An 18,815-nucleotide genomic window follows, 5' to 3' on the forward strand; every position below is an offset into this window, starting at 1 on the left:
CTAAATAGTCTGTAATGAGGAGGGGTGTGCAGGTTAGGTGGATTGGCCGTGCTAAATAGTCTGTAATGAGGAGGGGTGTGCAGTTTAGGTGGATTAGTCATGCGGAGTTACGGGGATAGGGTAAGGGGACTGGGTCTGGGTGGGATGGTTTTTGGAGGGTCTGTGCAGACTCAATGGGCCGAATGGCCTATTTTTGCACTCTAGGGGTTCTGTGATTCTATGATCAACCTTGCTCTTCAAGACGTACTGCAATAGGATCATTTATGTCTGTAGAAAATTACTGACAGGGGTTCTTATCTGGAGAAAAAGAATTCCGAATCACAGGTATTGTTTGCAGTTCTGCCATCCCCATTACAAAAGTAATTCCAAGTACTGGATAAGGTGCAGTCCAGATTTACACGGATGGTCCTGAAATCACTGTCAGTTAGTTCAGGGCAGGGTCATTTTCTTCAGTAATGGGGAGATTGAGAATTCCTTATAATGATGAAACGGGTTTGCTAAGGCTAACACTAAAATTGGCGTGTTCCATTCACGTGGGGATCGAAAACTCAGGCGCCTTAAACATAAGACGATCACCAGGAGGGAATTTGGGGAAACGTCCTCAATCTGAGGAATTAGAACTATCTGTAGCACATGGAATGTCAGACACAAATGGCACAGACATATTTCGGGAGAAATTCGAGAAACACGCAAAGGGAGAAAGGAATAGAGGTTAAAGAGATAGAGTGAAATGTAGAAGGGGATCATGTGAAGGTAAAAGAACGAGGATAGTGATCCTAGATCCTCTGTTGCAATGCTGTCGATCTTAGTGAAGATAAAAGCCAGTCTTATTTTGTTTAAGAGAGTCATCAGTTCAACATTAACTATTGAGTGAAGACCAGAGCACAACACTGATTCAAGCCTGAGCTTGCCTTGGTTAGGGTTAGGGTTTGTTCCTGTCCCCTCCCTGTGGAATGCTGGGGCAGGCACATGCGGCCTGGGTTTAAAATAAAAGTGAAGCATTTCTTTGCCTGGACGTCCCCTGTCATCTAACTCTGGTTTGGTCTTTGTGCAGGAATGCGTGGAATGGCCAAGCGTCAGATTCAGAAGTAACTGTGAGGCTGGGGGTCCCTCATCCTCCTGTGAGCTGGCCTGTGTGAGCAAATGCAGTCAGAGAGAGGGGGCCTGTGTGTGGGAACCTAGAGTGCTAAACTGCACCAGTCTAGTGTGAATCACACTCTTATAGAGATACACATGTGCACATATACATTTAAGGGGAGGCAATGGCCTAGTGGTATTATCACTGGACTGTTAATCTAGAGACCTGGGTAAAGTTCTGGGGACCTGGATTCGAATCCCACCACAGCAGATGGTGGAATTTGAATTCAGTAAAATATCTGGAAGTAAGCATTTAATGATAACCATGAATCAATTGTTTTTTTTTATATATAGAATCCCTACAGTGTGGAAACAGGCCCTTTGGCCCAATAAGTTCACACCGACCCTCAGAGCATCCCAACCAGACCCATCTCCCTATAACCCACCTAAGCTACACATCCCTGAACACTATGGGCAATTTAGCATGGCCAATCATTGTCAGAAAACTCATCTGGTTCACTAATGACCTTTAGGGAAGGAAACTGCCATCCTTACCTGGCCTGGCCTACATATGACTCCAGACCCACAGCAAAGTGTTTGACACATAACTACCCTCTGGGCAATTAGGGATGGGCACTAAATGCTGGTCTAGCCAGCGATGCCCTTGTCCTGTGAGTTAATAAAAACAACTGTACACATGTAACATGCATATTTAACAGCCGCATATAGGGAAGATGATGGCAAGGTGGTAAATGACTTGCTGCAATTATATAGGGCCTGGAATATTGTGTGTAGTTTTGGTCTCTGTACCTGAGGCAGGATGTTCTGGTTGTGGAGGGAGTGCAATAAAGTTTTACCAGACTGATTTCTGGGATGGCAGGACTGACGTAAGAAGTGAGACTGGGTTGGTTTGGACTATATTAACTGGAGTTCTCAGAGAAATATATATAATTCCAAAAGAACTAGACAGGGTAAATGCGGGAAGGATATCCCTAATGAGCAGGGAGTCCAGAACTAGGGCTCATGGTCTAAGGATATGGGGTAGGCCATTTAGGACTGAGATGAAGAGAAAGGTCTTCACCCAGAGGGATGAGCCTGTGGAATTCTCTGCCACAGAAAGTAGTCATTGAAGGAGAAGGAGTTAGACATAGTTCTTAAGACTAAAGGGATCAAGGGCTATGGGAAGAAAGCGGGAACAGGGGATTGAGTTGGATGATCAGCCATGTTCACATTGAATGGTGGGGCAGGCTGAAAGGGCCGAATGGCCTACTGCTGCTCCTATTTTCTATTTTTTCTGTGTCTCCGAATTAGTAATCTCGAGACCCAGGCTGCGAAGCTGTGGGGTCAAATCCTGCAGCTGCTGGTAGTGTTTAAATTCCATCAATAAAATCTAGAATGAAAATGTAGATGTAATTTTGGTGCTGTGCACTAGGTGCTTTAGGGAGGGAAATCTGCCATCATAACCTGGTCTGGCCTTACATGTGATCCACACCCACAGCGATGTGGTTGGCTCTTATCTGCTTTTTGTAACAGCCCACCGACCCACTCCATTCAAGGACAGTTGAGGATATGAAGTGACAATTAAGTCCTATGAAAGAATGAATTGAAACATGCAGTCAGTAATATCTACATAATTTACCTTTGCCTACATTGGCACATGCGCAGACACTACCTTGCCAATATGTGGCTGCTTTGGATTTTTTTCAATAAATGATACAGTCATAAAACATAATACTCGTGTTGTTGAAAATCTTACAAACCCAAATGACTTAAAGGTGCCACTCGGAAAAATGTCAAACCCAAAGAGAGTTTTTGTTGTTACGATCCTGCAGACAGCACACCGACTGAGTAGCGTTTAACAGAAACTATGAGGAAAGATCCCAAATCAAGCCGAGTTATTGAGGCCTATCCACACTCCTGTCACCCTGTATCTGATAGATAAACGTCAAACAATGCATTGCAGTGACACCCATATCCCGGAAAGGAACAAAGTCATCCTGCGAGGGGGAAGAATTTTTCATTAATCCACCACTGTTTCTGTTGAAGCAGAATCTGGTCAGTCAGATTCCCATGGTTTTTATGCCGGTGTACGTTTTTACAGATGCCATTGTGGCCCGTGAGCTGTGCTAACCCTGCTTTCCTTTCCCTCCCTGTCTCTGTAGGATGCTGAAGCTATTTTTAACTGGCTGAGTGAATTCCAGCTTCAGCATTACACAGCCAACTTCATCAACGCTGGCTACGATGTGCCAACCATCAGCCGCATGACCCCTGAGGTGAGTACCACAAGGACAACACTCTGTTCTTCGCTGTTTGGTCAAAGCTCTCTCACCACTGCTAACCCTAGTATTCTCTTCAGTTTGCACTGAACAGCCTGCAGTCAAGGGGCCAGCAACCAGAGGAACATACAGCACTAAAAGAGGCCATTCAGCCCATCATGTCAATGCCCGCTGAACAAACTAGCCACCCATTGTACTGCCACTTTCATGCTCCTAGTCCATAGCCTGTCAGTTTATACTGTTTTTGGCCCAGGGCCAGACCAGGCTGAGAAGAAGAGAGAACTGTGGAATCTCACACTGCCGATGGAGTCCATTCAGCCCAGAGTGCCTGTGCTAGCTGTTTGTCAGAAAGCTTCGCTGTTAGATCCCACTCCCCCAGTTTCCTTTCCACATTGTTCCACAGTTCCCCTGGTGAATGTTACAAAGTTGACGGTGAAAAGTCGTGGCTGGTTGGTGTCAGATTTAGGGTTTTCAATAAAGGAAGGACTGCCAGCTGTGAGGAATACCTCGGTTCATGTGAATATACACGTTAGGAGCAGGAGTAGGCCACTGAGCCCTTTGAACCACCTGCACAGTTCACTATGTATGTATGCTGTATGACTCTTTGACTCTATGGAGAAAATGGAGTTATAGACAGCTAGAGAAGGAGAGGTTGGGGTCTCTAACTAAGAAAAGAGTTAGCACCTCGGACTCCTGGGGTTCTACTGCTCTCTATGTTTAGTGCTGTGTCTCCCTGTGCCAGGTACCTCACTGCAGCTTATGACAGGGCACACGTACCTCTGGCCTTCGTAAATGGTGGGGACTGGAGCTACACTCCCTGACCCTGTCCTGTGTATCAGCTACGATTGAAAACCTCACGGGGCATGGAGGTGGGGTCCTACACTGAATGGAGTAGGTTACTTAAGTCTGTTGAGCTCAGTGCTAACAACTGACTGTAATCCTGTACAGGACCTGACAGCAATTGGGGTGACTAAACCTGGACATAGGAAGAAGATTTCGACTGAGATTGGCAAACTGAGCATTCCGGAATGGCTTCCCGATTACAGACCGGTAGGTAACCTCTACGGTATGAGGAACTGAGTCTGCCTGTCCCCAATGGAGTAACACGGTGTGGAGCTGGAGGAACACAGCAGGCCAGGCAGCATCAAAGGAGCAGGAAAGCTGACAAACAGGGTCCCGCCTCAAAACATCAGCTTTCCTGATCCTCTGATGCTGCCTGGCCTGCTGTATTCATCCAGCTCCACTGTGTGTTATCTCTGACTCCAGCATCGGCAGTTCTTACCGTCTCTGTTCCCAATGGGGGTACTTTTTGTTGTTTGCTGTTCAATACCCCTTGATGATCAGGTGTCTAATAACCAGACACGACTGTTACAGGAACTCTGTGTAGATACCAGAGTGAAACTCCTTCTACAGTGTCCCCATCAAACACTCCCAGGACAGGGACAGCACGGCGTTAGATACAGAGCAAAGCTGCCTCTACACTGTCCCAATCAAACACTCCCAGTTAAGCTAATTCTATATTTTTCCAACAGATCAAATTTGGCAGGGATTAGTTTCCATTTATTTTGTAACTTATCGCACCTTTCAGGATATCTTCAAGCAGCTCCAGTTATTGTTGTTTAGGGTTGATACAGAGTACAGTTCTCTCTACAATGCCTCCCCTCACAAGGACATCTCCCACTGCAGGAAGGTGAGATTTCTATCTGAAAGTGAAGTCACTGATTGGAGCAAAATGAGAGGAAGTACCTCTGCACCTGTAGAATTACTCAGACCTGGGCTGAAAGTGCTCAAAACAATCTCATACAGGATTTACAGTTCTTTCCCCCTCTCTGTACTCCTCTGTAAAGCTCTGTATGTGGCAGTCCTCCAGCTTTCTATCGGAGACCTGGAGTGGAGGTTGTTACACGCAGCAGTCTCAAGCTCATGGACTTCCAACCTAACTGTTTATTTGGTGGTATTGCAGAGACTGTGAACCATGCATGTACTGGTTTTTAGTTACTTGAAAAATCTTTGTGGCATTCTTGTGGTTACATTTAAGCTCCCCCACCACCTCCTGACTTGTGGGCACTCGGTATGCGGGCAGGTGCGGGGCATCTTGGAGGGCCCACTCCTGAGGGCCTGGTCTAAGTGGCCATGAATGGATCCAGACAGCAGGGGGTGGAAGGGGATCATAGTTTCTGACTCCCTGCCTCTCTTCCAGGGCTAAGTTTGTGCCCGGGAGTCCTTGGAGAGGGAGCATGCAGTCTCCGCCAACACTCTCGACGTTTTGAGAGAGAGAGGTGGGCACCGCGGGCACTGGAAATGTGTTATCACTGTCTCCAGCACCATTTTGATGTTGTATCCCCTTCTTCATCTTTTGAGGGGCCAGCTTTTCGAGTTCTGGCTGCATGTTCAGCCCCATGTTGCTGATCTTTGGGTAGTCATCGTGGAGGGTTTGGGTGGTGGGGGCAGGGGAGCTCTTGGGGCTGGTTTAATGGGTCCAGGCAGCTGTCTGTAAAGGGGCTGGTAAACCCCAACAGCCTGCCCCTCTTCCACGGTTCTGTCTGTGTCTGGGTGTCCTCAGGCACACACTGTCACAGCTATTGGGCACTGTGGGGAAAGATGGACCCTTCCCCCTCCCGTGATATTTTGATTTAATAAATATTTTCTTTGTTTTAAGTTGATTCTGTTGGCCCCCAGCAAGGCTGTTTTGTTTGGAATATTTGGTTTTATTTATTTAAGGATCTGGGTTCTTCTGCAGTGGGGTGTCACCTTGTGGACAGGGAGTCCAGATGGGAAAGCTGGAAAAGAGAATTGGTAATAAACTATAGGTTCACAATCAAAGCCTGGTAAATCTCTGAAAGCCTTTTGCTGCCTAATTCGACGTATAGACATCAGCCTGTCAAACAAAACTACCACAGCATTCTCACCAGACGTGTTTGATTCATATCCTACAGCTGACATGTGGGAATCCCAAACAGAACCATTCTCCACTGTTGCTGTGTGGAATCAATGCTAGAAGCTAGAGTGCCAGATGTAACCCACTGTTTGTGCCGAATGAGCTGAGGTCAGTCAGGAGGGGAGATGGCACAGCTCAGGATAGGTTCACCTGTTGAGTGAAGGTGTTGCCTAATGAGGAAAGGGTCAGCAGGTTGGCCCTGTACACACATTGGAGTTTAGAACGGCGAGAGATGATCTTATTATCTGTGCGTGTAATGGTTTAACCGGGTAGATAATGCTGGCCCACCCAGGGACGCTCATGTACCAGGAGTGAATAAACAAAAACAATGCTGAGGGGATACTGCACTTCATGGGGGGGAATCTAGAACCTGGGGATACGGTTCTGGAATAAAGGCATCCCCACTTAAGACTGGCATGAGGAGGAATTTCTTTTCTGAGAGTCATTAGATTTACAAAGCATTTATAAAAATGTTGCCAGGACTGGAAGGTTTGAGCTATGGGGAGAGGCTGAATTCACTGGAGCACCGGAGGCTGAGGGGTGACCTTATAGAGGTTTATAAAATCATGAGGGGCATAGACAGGGTGAATAGCCAAGGTCTTTCTCCCCAGGGTAGGGGAGTTTAAAAGTACAGGACATGGGTTTAAGGTGAAAGGGGAAAGATTTAAAAGGGACCTAAAGGGCATCTTTTGCACACAGAGGGTGGTGCGTGTATAGACTGAGCTGCCAGAGGAAGTGGTGGAGGCTGGTACAATTACAACATTTAAAAGGCATCTGGACGGCTACATGAACAGGAAGGGTTTAGGCAAATGGGACTAAATCAGATTGGGATGTTTGGTCAGCACGGATGAGTTGGACCGAAGGGTCTGTTTCTGTGTTGTACATCTCTGCGTGTTCACAGAGAGCAGACTGGGTCACTGAATGCATTCAGGGCTGAGTCTGACAGACTTACAACCTACAAGGGAGTTGTGGATTGTAGTGGGACAGACAGGAGTGTGGAGTTCAGGCAAAATCAGATCAGCCATAGTGTCATTGAATGACCAAGCAGGATTGAAGGGTGAATGGCCTATACCTTCTCCTGTTACTTCAGTTTTAATTCAGCATTTGCAGACTCATGCCCAGTGGGAGCTGGTTTGGAAACTGCACTAATCCCATTCCATATTGGCAGGGTTATAATTACCAGACAGAGCTGGTGTCAGTGTGCCAAGGTTCTTTGGGCTATGCCAGGGCAAATCAAGCAGGGCACCCACTTCCTGATCACTGTCTGGTGACCCCTACTGGAAAGTGCATGATGGGGTGAGGACGGTTACATGTACACCTTCTGTGATGCTTTCGGTAGCCGAATAGTCTGTTGGCATTGGGTGGGTGGGACGTCTTGTATAGAATGTGCGAAGTAATCCCTGTGTTGTTAAACACCAGGAAGAGGTGAGCCAGTGCAGGAGAAGAACAGTCCCATGTAAAGAGGTGCAGGCTGTCGACAGTGTTAGGAGCTCACTTCTTGCTGTCTGTATTCCACAGGCAGATCTGTTTGAGTGGCTGAGTGTGATCGGCTTGCCTCAGTACCACAAGAAGCTCGTCGATAATGGCTATGACAGCATCAACTTCGTAAGCGAGATCACCTGGGAGGATCTGCAAGAAATTGGAATCACACAGTTGGGTAAGAATGGCCCTCGTCCTGGCCCTAGGTGTCTCCTCTTGGACATTCCAACCTTGGGTCTGTCTGAGGATCTTTGGTGAATTTCTGCAGTGCATCTTGTAGATAGTACACACTGCTGCTACTGAGCATCGGTGGTGGGGGGAGTGGATACTTGTGAATGTGGTGCCAATCAAGCGGGCTACTTTATTTTTGATTGTGTCAAGCTTCTTGAGTGTCGTTAGGGCTGTGCCCATCCAGGCAGGTGGGGAGTATTCCATCACACTCCTGACGTGCCTTGTAGATGGTGGATAGGCTCTGGGGGGAGTCAGGAGGTGAGTTACACGCCACAATATTTCCATCCTCCAATTCCTGTAATCGTTGTGTTGGTGTGGCTGGTCCCATTGAGTTCCTGCTTCAAATCTTCTGTTTAGAGTGACTGCTTTGTGTTTCTACAGGACATCAGAAGAAGATGATGATTGCCGTGAAGAAACTTGTGGATGTGCAGAAGGCTTTAAATCAGGCGGAAGTGGAGGCCAAAACTGCGACGCTGAGGCGCAAAGCTCCAGCTGCATTGGAGATAGTCACCATCGAGGCATTACAAGGTGAGAATGGAGAATGCCAGTCTCCTCAAACGCCAAAGATGCTCACCTTCCAGGACAGCGAATTGAGCCACGAGCTGCAATCCGCCATGTCCAACCCTTGCTACAATTGCCAGGAAGGCCTAGCAATGAAGCAGGCCGGAGCCATCTCCCGAAGCCAGGAGAGCATCGGGATCCGCTCCCGAGGATCCGGCCACTCCCAGGACAACGTGCTGGGCAAGACCAAGACAGACAGCAAGTCCCAGGAAAGCCTGGGCAGTGGGGATGGCAGCAGCAGTGGGAAGACCACCTCATTACCCTGCCCGCATGATGTGTCACCTGTTCACATTGTGGCGCCACACCAGGAGAATGCCAACGGTTTGGGCCCTGCCCATGGAGGCAGTCCATGTAAGGAGAGGAACGTTCCAGATGGGCGCGACCATTATCAGAGGCCTGTGCTACAAATGGCTGCTCCTGTAGCTCACCCGGTAAAGATGCTGCCTTCCCAGTACCGAGTCCCTCCCCACCCAACCCTCATCACTCCTCACACCCCGAGTAAGGGTAAGACGGTGCCAGCCTTTATGTACCCACAACTACCTGGTAAAAAACCTTTTTGCTCAGCAGTGGAGCCCACCAAACAGCAACACATCTCCCATGTGCCAGGCAACCAGGACTTCACCTACCTTCACCCACATTGTGGGCTCACCAATGGAGTTGTGCCAGAGAATGGGCCTCGCCTGAACCCTGTGGCACTGCCAGGCGCTGTGCCGATTATCCGCTGCCCGGTGCCAGGCCAGGAGCCGAACGGCGATGCATCCAAGCCCAAGAAGCGTTCCCAGAGCCTGAACCGCTATGCCGTGTCGGACGGTGAGCCAGAGGAGGATGACGTGGGCACGGGGGCCGTCAGTACGTACGCCACCCTCACACGGCGCCCGGGCCGCAACCAATGGCCAAGGACAGCGGACAAGAGCGTCAACCGCAGCCAATCGTTTGCCCTCCGTGGGAAGAGGAAAGGGCCACCTCCTGCCCCGCCCAAACGCCTGAGTTCGGTATCCAGCTGCCAGGGGCAGGAGGCCGAGAGGGAACCAGCCTCCGATTCTGCCGCTGCCACCCAGAATGCCCCTGACCTGGTCGACGGGCTCCCTGTCAAACAGGAGCCCAGTGAAGAGCCAGCAAACGGTGGCGCTGGGAGTGTCAGGAGTCTTGCTGCCAAGCTGGAGATGAACAGCTCCCCTGGTGGTCAGCCCAAAGCCATGGCCTTGCTGAAACTATCCAGAGCGGAGAGGTGGGAGAACCTGGACCCCATTCCCAAGAACCCTGATCATTGCGGAGGCGGCTCCATGCCGAGTAAGGAGGTGACGAGGGCGCACGAGAAAGTGAGGGACACCGCCAGCCGGCGACGCACGGTCAGTGAGCCGGGAGTCAGCGTCGAGCTGGCTGTGATCACCGAACCCTCCCAAACTGACAGGGAGGAGCCAAAGTCGGACGCAGAGGATGAGGCCAGGTCTGCGAGGGGAGATCTCGAGACCTCATCGTCCTCTCAGAACAGTTCCAGCGAGTGCATCCCTTTCGCAGAGGAGGGCATTTTGACCATAAAGCAAAGGCCAAAGGTCAACAGCGGGGCCCGGGAGGAGGGGAACATCGGCTCCGCTGCCACACCTGACGCTGTAACTGTGATGCCTGGAGATGTTGGGGAGGAAAGTCAGGCTCCCGAGGGCAACGGGGCCCCTGCAACGATGGGCGCAGCCGCCAAGCAGCTGGATATTCCCGAATTCAACCTGACCGAGTCCGACACAGTCAAACGGCGGCACAAGCCCAAAGAGAAGGAGCTGGCGCAAGCTCCCGCCGCTGTCCTGCAGCACCACGTGCTGGCGCAGGGACCTCGGTACGCAGACGCCCAGGCTGTACACATTGTGGACTCGAGACCCCAGGCCAATCCCCACAGCAAATCCGACTTGGATGATGACGCCTGTGTCGAGTTCAGGATCGCTGAGATTGAGAGGAGTCTCCAGTCTTTAGAGAAAGGGACCAAGAAGACGCTGAAACCTCCGCTCTCCCCTAAACCAGCCCTCTCCTATCTCCAACAGGCCCCCAAACAGACAGCACCAGTCCCTGTTTCTACCAGGCCTTCTCTCACCAAGGGACCAGCAACAGGTAATTACTTCACACTTTGTTTTAATAGAGGGAGCGGGTAACCTTTGCACCAGTGTAGATTGTCAGAATGAGGATCTCTCTTTAGCTCCATAATCCTGGTAACAGCTACTCGCCATGATGCTGTCATTACACCGAAACACTCCACAGCTGAGACCACAGTCCAAACATCTCTTTGGCCCGAGTGTCACTTAGCTGGATAACCAGAGTGCATGTGTGAACGTTAGGTTGAGACAGCTGTGATTCCTGCCACAGTCCAACAGCCATTGACTGACACCCATTGCCTGAAGATGCTAACTTCAGTGCCTGCCCAGAGACTTGAGCATCCAGGTTGTGGGGACAGTGTAGCACTGAGGGAGTGCCGCACTCTCACAGGAGGCTCTCTCAGGTGAAACAGGAGCAGGGGGCGATATAAAAGATTTCCAGAAATAGTTTTTGGATGAGAGGGGAATTCTCCCTGATGTCCTGCTGCTAGCCGATGATTCTATCCTTGTGACTGACACCATGATTACCGAACTGGTCATTATGTGCTGTTTGTGGGATCTTGCTGTGTGCAAAGTGATGTCTGCTTCTCTCTTCAAGACCACAGTTTCTTTTTGTTCAAATGTATTTATTCCCGGAGGGTGGGTGTTTCTGGCAAGGCCAGAATTAATTGCAGTTCCCTACATGGCCTTGAATTGCTGTGGCTCTGGAGTTACACACAGGCCAGACCAGGTAAGGATGGCAGACTTCCCTCCCTGAAGAACATTAGTGAACCAGGTGGGTTTTTAATGACAATGGTTGCACAGTCACCACTTTTGAGACTAGTTTTCAAAAACTGGTTACATTTATAGAAGTTAAATTTCAGCTGGGATTTGAACTATATTATCACTGACTTTACCACAATGCATCATCTCCCAGAACTCTACTCACCCAAAGTACTCTGTCATCCGTGTAGCACTTTGAGAGATCAGCGAAAGGTGCTTCTTTCAGACTGTGCCTCCAATGTTGATTTTGAAAATCAGGGTCTTAGTTAATTTATGTTGCCCTTCTTTTTCAGAGTTCTGTCGAAATCAGTCACTCTTGTCCACGCCGCCTGTCTCTCCAAAGACCACAACAACACGTGGAGTGCCACTGGCCAGTCCCAAAATGAGCAGACTTCCGCAGGGTGGGAATCTTGTCACCGCCACAGGTTCCGTACAGCAACTAGAGCCTGCGCGAGCCTCTGTGCCCACGAGCCCAGTTGCCAGGAAGGCGACATTGACAGGAGGGGTGCTTATAAAGCCTACAGCAGAAGCTCCATTAGCCTCCCTGGCTCATCAACGACTGGAACAGACAAGCAGCTCGCTGGAGGCAGCCCTTAATGCAGTGGAACAGAAACTAACTCGAGAAGACAATGGCAATAATGTGTAAGTTACGTTAGGGTTCAGTGGTATGATTGATCTGTGTTTGATTATATTAATCGTTGTTCACAGCGCTGGGCTGTTTTAATCTCTGGGTGGAGCTAGAGAGTGAAGTCTACTGAAAAAGTTCAAGAGCTGAGGCACTGAACTCAGAGCAGACGTATGGAAATCACGTGCACTTTAAGATATTTGTAAATCGATCAATTTAGAACAAGTGTTATCTCTGCATTGTTCCAGGATAAACCAGGCACAGAAGACAGCAAATATATAACCATTTAGCAACAAGCATTATCCATCTGTCTGGTAATGCAGTGGTTATGTTCCTGGATCTACACTGGATCCATGGAATGCATGCTGAGGTTGAAACATATAGAGAGAGGGAATAAATTGATGAAGAATCTTAATGTAGGGAGGCAGTTAATGGAGTAAATTACTTGGACAACAGAAAAATAAAGGGTCATCACTGAATCATAGAATGATAAAATTATTACAGTGCAGTTAGAGACCATTCAGCCCATTATATCAGCACCACTCTCTGAGAATTTTAACTTAATGCAAGCTCCTGCCTCTTCCCCATAATTCTGAATGTTATTGCTGTTTCAATAATCATCCAATGCCCCTCTTGAAAGTCTAAATTGAACCAGCCTCCACCACATTTGCAGGCATTGCATTCCAGACCCTAACTACTTTTCTGAAGTTTTTCTTTTCTCACTAGGTTTGTTTCTCCAAACTGTGTCCTCTTGTTCTCGATCCTTTTACAAGCAGTAATAGTCTTTCCCTAATGGTCTGTCCAGACTCCTTGTGATTTTGAAGATGGTTATCAAATCTATCCCCTGCCTTCTCCTCTCCAGGGAAATCAGTCCCAACTTTTCCAATCTATCCTCAGAAGTTTCTCATTCCTGGAGCCATTCTTGTAAACCACTGCTGTGCTCTCTCTGTAATGCATTCACATCCTTCCTATAATGTGGTACACAGAACTGTACACAGTACTCCAACTGAGGTCTAACCAGTGTCCTACATAGGTTTATCATATTCTCTGGCTTCTTGTACGCTATGCTCCTATTAATGAAGCCTAGTGTACTGTTTTTACTGAACAGCTGTTATTAACAGCTTTCTCTACCAGTCCTGCCACCTTTGATGACTTATGCATTCTCTCTGTCGTCACCACAACATCATAAACCCACGAGGCAATGTGTGCCTGTAACACCCCAGTCTTATTAACCATGCTCTGTGCATTCACATACAGGCAGTATAGCCCTGAGTCAGATTTCATTACTTTCTCCCTTATTCTGATTCCATCTATTGACTTACTAATCTCCATCCTAGAGCTTTGTGCCAGTCCCAGCATTTTATGCATTCTGGTATTACTTCCTAATGCTCCCTCCTGATTCCCACATTCCTGCTGAGTTAGTTAACAACCCGAGCCAAACATCCTGCATGGAATACCGCCCCAGCTTTGTTAGGTGTACCATGTCCAGCTTCTATAGGTGCCATCTCCCCCAGAACTAGTCCCAGCATCCCAAGAATCCAAAGGCCTTCCTCCTGCACCATCTTTCCAAGTTCCTAGGAGTGACAATAACCGATAATCTGTCCTGGACTTCCCATGTAGAATGTGATGGTCAAGAAGGCACAACAAAGCCTCTTCTTCCTCAGGCAGCTCAGGAAATTTGGCATGTCCATAGGGACCCTCACCAACTTATACAGATGCATGATTGAAAGCATACTGTCCGGGTGCATAACAGCCTGGTACGGCAACTGCTCTGCCCAGGACCGTAAGAAACTACAGAAGATGGTGGGCATAGCCCAGACCATCACGGAAGCCAACCATCCATCCATGGATTCCATTTACACTGCTCGCTACCGCAGAAAGGCTGCCAACATTATCAAAGACCCATCACACCCTGGTAATGATCTTCTACAACCTCTTCCATCAGGCAGGAGATACAGAAGCGCGAGCACACACACCGGCAGGTTCAGGAACAGCTTCTTCCCGGCTGTTATTATATTGATGAATGGACTCTTTAGCCTCAAATAACGCTGATCTTCTTAACGCTGATCTTGCTTAGTGCATGCCCTGTGTAATGTAACCTGCATGCCTCCATCTAAGTCTTTTTGATCTGTACATCCTTACTTACTATGATCTGCTTGTAAACAAAGCTATTCACTGTACTTGGGCACATGTGACAATCAATCAATCAATCAACCCCTTCATCTGCCTTATCTTCCTATTTCTGTACAGGCTTACACATGGCATTTGGGAGTAACCCAGAGATTATTGCTTTAAAGATCTAATTTTCTACCTAGGTCTCTCAATTCCAATTGCAGGAATCCACAACCCCTTTCCTATCCGAGTCGCTGGTGATAATGCGGGCCACAATCTCTGGCTGTGGCTTTTTTAAAAAAAGAAACAATCTACTTTTCTGTTCTTAGTGAACAGCTAGTTCACACTTATATCACTGTACTCCATCTGCCAACTTGTGGCTCATTCATGTATCTCACTCCTCTGTTCACAGCCTCCTTTATTTCTTTCTCACAGCTTACACTCCCACCTAACATTCAATTGATCATTGCAAGTTGCATATGCTTCCTTTATGAGTTTAGGAGTGTAGGCAGTGACCGGAATGAAACATGTAAGATCGTTAGGGGTTGGGTGAGGAGAGGTGGCTTTTTCTTCTGACAAAATCTGGAATCAGGGAAACAGTTTAAAAATAAGGGGTTAAAGCCCATTTAAAGCACAGACGGGGTTTCTATCCTCCCTCCCAGTGGGTCAGAACTCTCTTCCTGAAAAAGATGATGGAATCAGAATCCTTGAATATTGTAAGGCTGAGGTAACAAGGTTATCGGGGAGGTTGGTGAAAGTGTAGAGTACTCAGATCAGCCAGGATCTTATTGGATGATAGAGCCAGCGTGAGGGGCAGAGTGGCCTTCTCCTGCTCCTAATTTGTATGTTTGTATGGATCAGCAAAAGTGGATATTTCACCCTTGGTCTTTTTGTCTAAGGCTTTACATATACTGTAAAGGCAGAGACTTCAGATCTGGGGTTGGGACATTATTGTAGTTGTACAGGATGTTGGTGAGGCCTCTTCTGGAATTCTGTGTCCAGTTCTGATCACTCTGTAATGGGAAAGATATTATTAAACTGGAGAGGGTTCAGAAGGGATATACCAGGATGTTGCCAGGAATTGATGGTTTGAGTTATAAGGAGAGACTGGATGGGCTGGAACTTTTTCCACAAGAATGTAGGAGGTTGAGGGGTGACCTTATAGAGGTTTATAAAATCAGAAGGGGCATGGATAAGGTGAACGGCAGATGTCTTTTCCCTAGGGTGGGGGATTTCAAGACTAGGGGGCATATTTTTAAGGTGAGGGGAGAAAGATTTAAAAAAGACATGAGGGGCAACCTTTTTACACCTTCCACACAGTGGTTCATGTGTGGACTGAACTTCCAGAGGAAGTGGACGATGTGGGCACAGCTACAACATTTAAAAGACATTTGGATAAATATTAAGAAAGATTTGGAGGCATATGTGCCAAGCACAGGCAGGTGGGACTAGTTTAGTTTGGAGACAGTTAGGACTGCAGATGCTGAAAGCTAGAGTTGATAAATGGAAAAGCACAGCATCCAAGGAGCAGGGAAGTCAATGTCTTGGGCCGAAACCCTTCATCAGGACTTCCCTGCTGTTCGAGTAGCGTCTGACCTAGTCTAGTTTGGGATTGCTGGACCAGAGGGCACTGTGTGACTCTACAGAAAACAACAAATATGGAGATCGCAGCGGGTCAGGCAGCATCGATGGGGAGAGACCAAACTAACAAGATGACTTTTCATCAGAGATAGTAGGAACTGCAGGTGCTGGAGAATCTGAGATAACAAGGTGTAGAGCTGGATGAACACAGCAGGCCAAGCAGGAAGGCTGACGTTTCGGACCTAGACCCTTCTTCAGACAAAAAACTTTCTGACTTTTCATCAGAGCAGGTGTGACTCTAGCAGTTTGTATGACCTTTGATTACCTCACGTTCTGTTTTATTTCTCCCCTTCAGCTCCGTTTCAGTGAAGTCTGCTGGTAATATTTTGGACGACATTGGGAGCATGTTTGACGACCTCGCTGATCAGTTGGAAGCCATGTTGGACTAATCCCCGCCAACCGCCCTCATGCTGATGTTGTCCCTTTGACCGTTGGCGGGAGCCCCCCAATTCCCCACCCCCCACCACCCCCAGCATAAAGCTCCAGGCTGTGGGATAGCCATGGTAACTGCCGGAAGGTGCCTGAGCGCCTCGTGTCCCTGAGGCTGTCCCGGTTTTCGGAGCATGTTGTGGAAGTGATTGAGCTTTGCTGCATCCATATTGTCCAGGCCTGGCTCAGATGGGGCTTTCAAAACTGTACTGTGTAGGATCCCGGCTCAGTCAGTGAGGGATAGCTTTGAAACCCCGGGAGAGCGTAAGAAACCGAAATCTTTATTGCTTTTGCTTTTTAATACCTATGTATATATTTTCCCTCCTCTCCAGTTTCTGCTGCTGTGATAAGCACTTAAAACGAGTTAAAGCACAGCACATTGACCTGAGACCCCCCCACTCCCCAAACAAAGTGAAGATTCAATCTTTATCAGATCAGGCAACGATCTTTAAACGAAAACTGAAACAACTGCGGGCGCTGTAAATCAGAAACAAAAGCGGAATTTGCTGGGAAAGCTCAGCAGGTCCGGCAGCATCTTGTGGAGAGAAATCAGAGTTAACGTTTCGGGTCAAGTGACTCTTCCTCAGAACTGATCTTTAAACCGCTGTCTCTGAAGAGGCACCATTGCCCCTCCTGTGCCACAACCATTCAGTCAGTGCATAGTGATAGCAGCAGCTAAAGCTGACGCACAACCCAGCACTTTCCCCTTCACCCTGGACCTGAAGTACCGGCCCTGCATTACTTAATAAAATAAAAATCTTCTCCACTCAAGCTTAACGCTATACTCCGACTGGTGAAAGGCAGAGGCTGGGATCACGAGATGGCTGTTTCTGGAACGCATTTGTGTTTTTAATCGGGCAGAGACTAATGACCGTGAGAGGTCAGAGCGACTGGGTGGAGATGGGCCTTCTTCCATTTGCATGAGATCAGGGCAGGCTATGGTGAAGCACCTTGGGACAGATCACCTCTGCTGGAGGTGCTACATGAATCCTAACTTTTTATTGTGTTGCTAAGGCAGACGATGTGAATTTATGTCTCTTTTTGTTTGTTTGTTTGTGCATGCCAAGCCCTGGTGCCAAGTTGAGAATTTGCCTTGAGTGTTGGGGGGGTAGTGGTAAAGTGTCAGCGTTTGAATGTGTGTTGCCCCTTCTCTCTGCTGGTTCCTGCAGGATTGAGGAGCAGTAAGCAATTATTCAAAGCTTTCTGGCCTCAGCGCTGAAATCCAGCATTTTTCTTTGTTTTCAAGTACAGATTCCAGCATCTGCAATAATTTGTTTCTAAGCTCACTGCGTTGGGAGCTCCATCCTTAGCGGTTTGGGATATGCCGTCCCTAAGCCTGAAGTTGCCCTCAGTCACAGGCCGATGTGGAGGAGTATGTGACCAGTGTTCCACTCTGAGGGACACATCCTGAATTGACATAGTGACCAATCAGTTCTGGCTGGGGTTCTGACACGTGATGTTTAAAAAGGAATGGAGGGGGGTAGGGTTGTGAAGAACACTGTACTGAGACATGGAAATCGTTCCCGGGGAACCACCATGCCAACAGAACTTCCCATCTTCAGCCGCTCCTGTTCTGCACTGCATCTCTGTGTGAATATCTAACCCAAAGCTCAGTATCTCTACAACAATTTACATAACGACAGTCTTGTAGCGCGCAGAGAGAAAATATTTTTCTAAACAGAAAAGTGGAAAGCAGCTTAAACTTAGTGTGGAGGAACTGGTTCTGAACCTGATTGTATGATACCTGCAGCAACTGTCTCACTACTCTTAGAGACAGTTAATGTGCCTTTTCTCGAATCTGCAAGGTGTGAATATGTGTTTGTGTAGCACGCCATGTATGTGAGCATGTGTAGCATTGTTTGTGTGTAGCATCCGTGTGTGAGCATGTATGTGTCTATACCACATCTGTGCATACACATGTATCATGTGTATGAGTTGGACATGTATGTGTGTCTGTCTTGCACGTCTGTGTGGGCATGTGTAACATGTATGTTTGTGTATGCCACATTCCTGTGTGTACACATGCAGCGTGTGTGTATGAGTAGCGATAACTCTATGTTAGCATGTATGTGTGTGAGTAGCACATGCCAGTGTGCACATATAGCATGTATGTATGTTTGTTAGCACACGCTGATGGCAGGCTAATGTGGTAAATCAGTGTGTGAACCATGTCGGGTCAGACTTGGTGCGAGCAATTTCTGAGATGCCACCCTTGCATCTAATGGTAAAAGGTTCCAATTCCTGGGCTACTTTGGAACAAAACAGTCAGGAGCATCAATCTTCAGCCAGTTACCTTTCAGTTCTCTAACTGTCTCTCCTCACAACTACGTGCCCATAACTGTGTCAAAGCTGCCCTTGTCATAGTTTCCAGCCAGATGTTCATCATAGAGATCAAGAGATGTTCTGTAGCATTAATACACAGTGTAGTTCCGGTCCCCTTGGTAGAGCAATCATTGAATTAAAGAGATAACTGTCCTGATTTGTCCCTGTTAGCCACACCCCGTTATCCAATCAATCCATACCTAGGTTATTCACACTGGATTCAGTCTAAATCAATGTGAATAACTTTGAATAGCCTTAATTAAACTCCCGTCTAACTAATGAGA

At 47.8% G+C, this 18,815-nt stretch overlaps 1 protein-coding gene across 1 annotated transcript in view; it reads left to right on the forward strand.

Annotated features, from left to right (window-relative positions):
* The window catches only part of LOC109922660 (caskin-2-like), a 136,384-nt gene extending 117,575 nt beyond the window's left edge, over window positions 1–18,809 (forward strand). Inside the window, exons 15-20 of the mRNA XM_048611002.1 lie at window positions 3,240–3,350; window positions 4,302–4,403; window positions 7,810–7,948; window positions 8,383–10,659; window positions 11,696–12,044; window positions 16,076–18,809. Coding sequence (XP_048466959.1) covers window positions 3,240–3,350; window positions 4,302–4,403; window positions 7,810–7,948; window positions 8,383–10,659; window positions 11,696–12,044; window positions 16,076–16,169 — 3,072 coding nt within the window. The 3' untranslated portion in view covers window positions 16,170–18,809. The remainder of the gene's footprint in view (window positions 1–3,239; window positions 3,351–4,301; window positions 4,404–7,809; window positions 7,949–8,382; window positions 10,660–11,695; window positions 12,045–16,075) is intronic.
* Window positions 18,810–18,815: the final 6 nt, after the last annotated feature.

Source organism: Rhincodon typus, chromosome 23 (genome assembly GCF_021869965.1).
Source record: "Rhincodon typus isolate 14 chromosome 23, sRhiTyp1.1, whole genome shotgun sequence".
Taxonomy (NCBI): Eukaryota; Metazoa; Chordata; class Chondrichthyes; order Orectolobiformes; family Rhincodontidae; genus Rhincodon; species Rhincodon typus.